We start from the raw sequence: 8,712 nt of genomic DNA, 5'->3' as shown, positions 1-8,712 counted from the left end.
ATTTGCTTCTATATTCATGAGAGATATTGGTCTTTAATTTTCTTTTTTTGTGGCGTCTTTGCCTGGTTTTGGTATCAGCGTTATGCTGGCTTCATAGAATGAATTCTGTAGTGTTGCTTCCTTTCTATGCTCTGAAATAGCTTGAGTAGTACTGGTACAAGCTCTTCTGCCAAAATTTTCTTGTTGCAATAATGAGAATGATAATCTTTCTGCATATTTGGGCTGAAAGTGGAAGTTCTCTCTTTATTTTTGATCAATAGTTTCACTCTGTTTACTGTGAATGTATCTCTTTCATGAAGTGCTTGAGCATCATGCCTTGCTTCAATTATGGAAAATTTGTTGCAATTATTTCTTTAGATTTTACTTCTCAAATTTTGCTGTATCCTTAAAAATGTTGGAGCCAATTAACAGCTCATTTATATTTTTAATCTTCTCTTCTCTGTTTGCTTTATTATGTGTCAGTTTCTCAGAATGATCACCCCATCTTGGGCAGTGGGAAGTTCAAGATTTATTTCATATATTAATATTTTTTATTTCAGTGGCCATTTTTTTCAAAATAAAACTGAAATATTTTTGTATCTCTTTGATCTTAATTTCTTCCTGATATTTTAAAATAATAATCTATTCATTGTAAATGGAAATTTTGCCTTTACTTAACTCATTTGAACATCTTAAATATATTTATTTTAATAGAATTTGCAGGCTGTGTCATAATGTGGACTTCATATAGAGTAATTCCTTTTTTGATTATTCATTTTGTGTGTGTGTCTTTGTTCACGTGTCTTGAAATTTTGGCTTGTGGGCTAATTTGAATTGGTTTTTTGTTTTTCCTGTCTTTGTGCTTCTGTGCTCATCTTTCTCTATCTGGCAATTGCCTTCACTTGGACCTTTGTGACCTCTTTGCCAATCCAAAACCTAGTCTTGTAAGAATGTTTCAGAAATACTGACCTCATAAGTATGTTGGAAATATGGCAAATACCATATGGACAATTCAATTCCTGGTGTATTTTGTAGGTGTTTGTTTCCTTTGTCTTTAGACCTATGCTTCTAATTAAGGCAAAGTCTTTGCAGTTTACAAGCTTGGCACTGTTTCCTTTCCCCCTGAATTTTTGTTTCCTTTTATGTGTATGGGAGCTCAACCTCAACTCTAAAAATAATGACATTTGCCTACTGAACCACAAGACAATTATCACACTAAAAAAAATTTAGCTTCAGTGCCAACTACTATCTGATGAAGAGTCCATATTCAAATTTCTCCAACTGTCACAATGCTGTCCTTTAATGCTTTTTATTTTAAATTCAAGTTTTAATAAAGATCATGAATTGCACTTCATTTCTTTTAATGTAGGACAGCTTCCCAACCATGTTTAGTGTTTCATATCATTGACATTTTTTAAAGATTCCAGGCCAATTGCTTTGTAGATGTAGATGTGGGGAAGAGACCAGATTTTTTTTTTTTTTTTTTTTTTGACATAAATAACTTTTTTTTTCCAGGCTAACAAGAACAGTTGGAGAGACATAATTCCTTTAAAATTTCCTAAATTTTTGTTCTCTTAACCCATTAGGCTTCACCATTAAGCTGATGGTCTACCAGGGGAGTAGTTGTTCCTTTCAAGAGTGGAGATGAGCATTCAACCAGTGTGGTTCTGTACCCGTCCTTCTGGGACTGTCAGTACTAACCACTTCTTTGGGCATTCTTATGTCATCAGCAATGGACAGTGTCAATTTTACCACCAGAAAGGTATGAAATAGTTGAAAACAATGCTATTTAAATCAACACCAAGGCCACACTGTACAAAAGGCTAAAAATTTGCCCCTAATCTATTTTCTTTCACCAATTATATTCAGCTGCATTGTCCATTTTAGGTCATCACAGGTAATTCAATTTGATTAAATGACAACAATTGAGATGCTCCAATAATAAAATGTGAAGAAAAAGATGCCTCACATTTGAATAAAATAGTGCTGGTGCACAACAGCCAGAGTAGAAAACCTCATTATTCATGGGGCATCAGTAGGGTATTGCCTCAGTATTGGAGAAAATTAAACCTTGACTAAACACTGCTCCGGTCCCACCTAAACAAGTTTAAAACTAAGATCTGAAAGGATATAACTGTCCTCAAATAATTCTATCATTCCCAGATGATATAATTAGTGGACAGTTGGGGGTTTGAGGCAGAGTCCTTGTTGGGTGGTGTAAGCGGTTAACGCACTCTGATGCTGACAGAATGGTTGGAAACTTGAGACCACCCAGAGGCACCTCAGAAAAGGCCTGGCAATCTACTTCCAAGAAATCAGCCATTGAAAACCCTATGGAGCACAATTCTACTCTGACACACATGGAGTCATCAGGAGCTGAAGTCTACTCACTGGCAGCTGGTTTTGTTTTGGGTGGGGGGGATTTGAGGACAGATAAGATGGAGGATTACAAAGGAGGATGAAGAAACATTTGAGGGTGGTGTGTATGTTCATTATATTTATTGAGGTAATGATTTCACAGGTGCAGTGTATGACAAAGCTTATTAAATTCTACACTTTATATGTACCATTTATTGTATGTCAATTATGCCTCAATAGAGCAGTTAAACATTTAAATTGTGCAAAAATTTTACTTCTATAAATTAGTACTAAAGAAATACCTGCTTATATTCATAGAGATATGTGTATAAAGTGCAGTAGTAGTATTTATAATAAGAATAATTAAAAACAACCTAAAATATCAGAAGTGAAATAAATAAATATATTATTGTACATCCATATACGAAGGAGCCCTGGTGGTGCAGTGGTTAAGTGCTTGGCTGCTAACTCAAAGGTTGGCAGTTCAAACTCACCAGTTGCTCTGTGGGAGAAACATGTGACAGTCTGCTTCTGTAAAGATTTATAGCCTTGGAAACCCTATGGGAGTAGTTCTACTCAGTCCTATAGGGTCACTATGAGTTGGAATCGACTCAACTGCAATGGGTTTGGTTTGGGGTTTATCCACATAAGTATATTGTGCAGTCATTAAAAAGATTGTGGTAGGTCTATACATGCATGGAATGATTTCTAAGAAAAATGTAAAAGTAAGTAAAGGGATTTGAGGGATTATCTTTTCTTGCTGTATAGTGCCCTATATACTTGCAATGATCATTGCAACTGGAGAAGTTATATCACTGGACACAGTAATTTAAGAAATCACCGTTTTAAAATACAGAGTTCAATTTACAAAAAAGAAAAGCGTTCTGCAAAGGCAAAAGCAAAATGAAGGCAGGCACTTGATGACATCAGTGAACACCAATCTGGCTGTTACCCCAGGGGATTCTGCTGAACCCCCAGATAGTCCACTTTAATGATTTCCCTTAGCCTAGGGCATGTATTGGGTGGAGATTTAATTTAGACTCCTGCATAATACGAGATCTCAAATGTACTCATCAGGAAACTGTGTCATCACTGGTTCTGAGTAGAAAGGAAAATTTTATCTTCATAACTTCAAATCAGCTCTCTATCTTCCAGCTAGTAATGGCTCTGGAGGTATAGCTGGCGCTTTACCTTCAGTCAAAGAAAGCAAAGCAGAACTTCAATATCCTGTTGTCTGTGAAAGATGATAATTCCTTTAGAGTTTTCAGGAGAACCAATAGAAAAGGGCTGCATTTGTGAGATATCACAAATCTTCGTGAGATACGGCCATATGAAAAGCCTTCGTAAGTGGCCATTGGAGCAAAGTGAGTTTGTGAAAGAAGTTTTAAAAAAGTGCAAGTTAATATTAAATAAATTCAATAACTTGTGCTACTTTTACTGCTTACTTTCACTTAATCAGACTGAATTAGACAATTGTAAATTACAGATTGCACAAATCAGAAGAAACATGAGAATGGATTTGTGTATTCATAGGTAAAAATGAATTATTATGTGAAAATGATGAAGTGGCCTTAGAATCAGCAAACCACTGGCCCCTAAACAGTGATCAGTTGTTTGACCACTGAAAGATGAGAGACAAAGATGAGGATTCACTTGCAATGAAACTCAAGCCAGATTATTTGTCTAGGGCACATAGCCTGCACTCTACAAAGAAAAGACACACTGATGAGATCAGCTAAATAGAGAAAACATAAATCCCCTATATGGTGAATAGGAGCCCTGATGGCACAGTGGTTAAAGCACTTGGTTGTTAACGAAAAGGTCAGTGGTTCAGACCCACCAGCTGCTCTGCAGGAGAAAGATGTGACAGTCAGCTTCTGTAAAGATTACAGCTGGGAAACCCTGTGGGACAGTTCTAATCTGTCCTATAGGTTCGCTATGAGTTGGAATTGACTCGACTGCAAATGGCTTTGGGTTTTGGTATACAGTGAATGAGGACTATGTGAGAAAATGAACTTTCTGTAGCCACAAAAACTTCTTGCAGCCTCCCACACTGGAGATTTGGCTACCATGCTACACATAACCACAAAGTTCTTGGAAATTTTACCTGAGTCTGAGACTGAGATCTGCCTCAATATGTTGACTCTCCTTCTACAGAACTTTTAGTTCTTTATGCCTATCTTCTATGGCCACCCAGTTGGAATTCTTTGTCTTGCTCCTCATTAACCCCAGTCTATGACTTTTCTCTCCCATAGTTCCAGGACTTTATATTCTTATCAGATTTATGGCTTTTTAGTGCATTCCCCTAAGTTAACTAAAAATAATGATAGAATAATGACACAAATGATTTCATTAAGTGCATAGACTAGGCAAATGTTTTAGAATGAGAAAAGTGAATCAGTATGTTCCTAAGAAAACATTCTAGATAAAGATGATTATTTAATAACTTAAATAATTAAACTCTCCTTCTAATAATTTTGTGCCATTCTCTCATGTATTCTTATTTAGTTTGTATCGTCAGACATTGTGGGTAGTCAGGAGTACTCCTTACTCTAAACTCACCCAACGTCTTGTCTTATGCAACTTATCCCCCAATTCTCTACTATCCTCTATCCTTATTTCAGTACCCGATATGTTGAAAATACTTCTCCAAAATTCTTCTGATAGCTGCCTTCACCTCCTTGTTCTTCAGGCTGTAGATGAGGGGATTCAGCATGGGAGTGACCATGGTATACTGCACAGAGAAGATCATCTCCATTGGGGAACCTGAGTTTGGAATAAGATAACGCAGCAAACCAGAGCCATAGTAAAGTGTCACTGCAGAGAGGTGGGAGGAGCAGGTAGAGAAGGCCTTGCTTCTGCCTGAGGTGGAGCTGATGCTCAAGATGGTGGAAATAATGTGTACATAGGATAAGAGGACCAGGAGGAAAGTTCCCAGACCATGCAGGAGAGTGGAACAGAGCAAGGCAATGATGTTCCTGGAGACATCAGAGCAGGACAGAGGGAGGATAGACGGCATCTCACAGCTGAAATGGTGGATGATTTGGGCCTCACAGAACACCAAGTTCATAGCTAGGAGGATATTAATGAGTGCATCCAGAAAGCCTAGTCCCCAGGAGCCCCACACAAGCTGCATAAACAGCTGTTTACTCATGATCTGTCCATAGAGCAGAGGGTGGCAGATGGCAGCATAGCGGTCATATGACATCACTGAGAGAAGACAGGCTTCTGTCCCTGCAGTGACAGATACAAAGAAGACCTGAGCCAGACAGCCCCTTACTGATATGGTTTTTCTCTGAGACAGTAAGTTCTCTAGCATCTTGGGCACAGTGACAGAAGAGAAGCAAAGATCAATGAAAGAGAGGTGACTCAGGAAGAAGTACATGGGGATGTGGAGGTGGGAATCAGCCCTGATCACCAGCAGCAGCATCAGGTTCCCCATCAGCGTCAGGAGGTAAATCACCAAGACAAACACAAAAAGCAGAGCCTGGACGTGGGGGGCTGCATCCAGCCCAAGGAGTATGAACTCAGTGATGGTACTGTGGTTCCTCAAGGCCATTTACAAAGGCTGTTCCCTAGAAATGACACAAAAAAAGGTTCTACTATGTCTCAAGCAATTTTCTCCTTGCATTGATTCTTTTCTATCCTTATTATTTGGTAAGTATTTTTAGCTCCTACTATGGCCTGGGTTTTCTGTCAGTTAATTGGAAGTTAAAGATCAATGACATGTGGTCCCTTCTCTTAAAAGTTTCCAGTTTATTGAAGGACATGAAGACAGGACATTATAAAACAGTGTAATTGGTACAAATAGAGCTCAAAATGTGACTTAGAGAGGGATCGGTAATAACATTACACTATGAGAATTTGAGGAAAACTTTTAAGAAAGCGTTTGATTGCTCTAGGAAAACAGGTATCAAGGGGACACTTAGCTTGCATTAACAACGTGTTCAAAAGTTCAAGACTGAGAAACAGTTAGTTATGTTTGGTAAAACATGGGAAGTTCTGAAAAGCTGATTCCCAGAGTATGAGTGAGCATCATAAGCCAATGGCTCAGCATGTGAACTCTTGGGTCAGACTACGTTCAAATACCAACTCCACCACTAATTAGCTGTATGACCTTGTACATGATATGTAAATCTCTGTGCTTCCGTTTCCTTATATGAAAAATGCAGATAATAATGGCAGTTCAAAAGATTTTGAGGATTAAGTATGAGATTCTATAAAAACCTATTTGAAAAAAACCTACTCTTAACTATTCAGTGTATATTTGTCATTATTATTATTATTATCATCATCATCAATATTATTCTTTGAGATTGTCATTCTAGGCAAAAATCAGATAAATTCCCACAGGGTGAAGTATTATGAAAAATCAAAGTTTTTGCTGCTACTGCTGCTGTTATTCTTTATTACGAGAGATGAAAGAAAGTTATCTTGAAATCACTACTGGTAGCTGCCATCCCCTCCTCGTGACTCCCGTTGGAAGGCAAATTGGCAGTTTGGAATTATTTTGGAGTGGATCCTCTCTCTTAAAAGAATAAACAACTTTGGAGTTACTGAAGGTGTCTTCACTCCGAAAGGAAAGTATGTAATTGCACCTACAGAGTATAACTGCCAGACTCCAGAAGCAACAAGCGGAGATGAAGTGGTTGGGACTCAGTGCAGACCTCCAGGCCCTTCCTCTATAGCATTATGATGGTGGATGTGTATCATAGGAAAGATCAAAGTCTCTGGGCAAGCAAGCAAGAGGAATGCTTGAGAGGGTTTCATGCCAGAGGAATATATGAAGTGGTATCCTGGCTGTAGCAGCAGCCAGTGTAGAGAACCCTACTCATTACTAAATGTTTTGGACCATTCTCCCAGGTAATATAATGAAAGAAGTTGGAAACTCATCCTAAGGGTCTGTGAGAGTTTGAATCTCAGCATCTGCTGGAAACACCCAATGCTACTAATCCCTACCCAACAGGAAGAAGTCCAATACCAGCCACTTTTCTAAGCTTATACTCTGAAGCCTGCTTGAAATAGGAATAGCACATTCAATCCTTTATATGCCTGTGTTGTATAGATATTTAGATTAACTTCTCTGATTTTCATCCTGAGACATTAGTCTCAGTCTCCATATACCATACTTCTCCCTCATGGCCAGACTGGGCTCCTGTCCCTCCACTCTGTTTTTCCTAAGTCTTCAGGTCTGGTTTGTAACAATGTTCTCCCTGTTTGAACACTGAGTGTTTACCCATGACTTCCAGCTGTGCACTTACACCCTGAAGTCTGAACTTTGGTTCATTTATAGGACTCATTATGGTGGCCCAGTCAATTTCCTACTCATGGCCTTTCCCAATAAGTCCAAAGCCTGGACAAGGGGAATTTCTGAAGCCCTATTTATTGACTGTTCAGCCATAAACCCAGGCTCAAAACCCTTCCCATGACCCAAATACAGATTACCTGTACATCTTGTCCAGTCAGGTGATCTGTTCTTCAACTTGGCTGCAGGACTTTTATTTGAATTCATCTACTAAGAGGGAAGATGAACCAAAGAAGGTGACTTTCTATATCTTGTATCATACTTGAGTTTATAAAATCTTATGATCTTGAAAAATTTTACTGCATTCTGCACTAACAAAGTGAAATGGCCATAGAACAAATTCTTCTTTCAAAGAGTCTCAAACACCCTTCGATTTTTCCTGTTTCTAATAGCATGTCTCACCTACACATAGTATTGTCAGGTTTAACCAAGCTGCAGAGCAGCTATGTTTAGGCAGCTAGCAAGGTTGATTTTCTGCCCTTGGTAGCCCAGGGGATGGCTGGGGAAGTGGTTTTTATAGCTGATAGTTACAGCTTGCAGTGAGACTTGGTCATCAAGAAATTTAGCAACATTAGCTTTTATTAGGACCGAAGGGAATCTCTTAGGTGTGGCCTTTGAAACCTTTGGTTTGATGTAAGAACCTGTAATCATTAAATGTAAACTTCTGAATCTGGTGGGAGTTGACAGGAGACAGAGTAGCCTAAGAGTTATTTGACTGGTCCCCAAGCAGGAAAGGAGTAGTTTTCAACTGACAGTCTACAGATTGTGTCTTCTGTTTGGGAGTTTGCAGGAAAAATCACTTGCAAGTAAATTAGCTGTGTAAAAGTAATTTGTTGATCAAATAAGTAAAAACAAAAACCAAAATCTCAGCAAGCATGTTCATTTCCTTAAACTCTCAATTCAAGTCTATTCGCTTTGATGAATCTGTTTAGTTTCCTACACAAAGGTCCTTTTTCAGTTTGAGTGCTTCCAGACTTAGGAGTACTTAGGAAAACATTTGTTTAATGAGTTTATGATAGTTTTAAGTAAGGGTAGATTGTTATATAAACCAACATTTTCATTTATTTATG

At 38.3% G+C, this 8,712-nt stretch overlaps 1 protein-coding gene across 1 annotated transcript; it reads right to left on the bottom strand.

Moving 5' to 3' along the window:
* Window positions 1-4,957: 4,957 nt before the first annotated feature.
* LOC101352324 (olfactory receptor 8S1-like) lies at window positions 4,958-5,896 on the bottom strand. Its single transcript, XM_004388371.1, has one exon. It carries the CDS (start codon window positions 5,894-5,896, stop codon window positions 4,958-4,960), a length of 939 nt encoding a protein of 312 aa, XP_004388428.1.
* Window positions 5,897-8,712: the final 2,816 nt, after the last annotated feature.

This window comes from Trichechus manatus, unplaced genomic scaffold, assembly GCF_000243295.1.
Source record: "Trichechus manatus latirostris isolate Lorelei unplaced genomic scaffold, TriManLat1.0 scaffold00209, whole genome shotgun sequence".
NCBI classification, from domain to species: Eukaryota; Metazoa; Chordata; class Mammalia; order Sirenia; family Trichechidae; genus Trichechus; species Trichechus manatus.
Note: the sequence above shows the minus strand (reverse complement) of the source record. Positions and strands in the feature narration are given on the sequence as shown.

Bases quoted from the DNA above. Each gene is read 5' to 3' on its own strand.
- LOC101352324 (XM_004388371.1), bottom strand. From the start codon at position 5,896: ATGGCCTTGAGGAACCACAGTACCATCACTGAGTTCATACTCCTTGGG.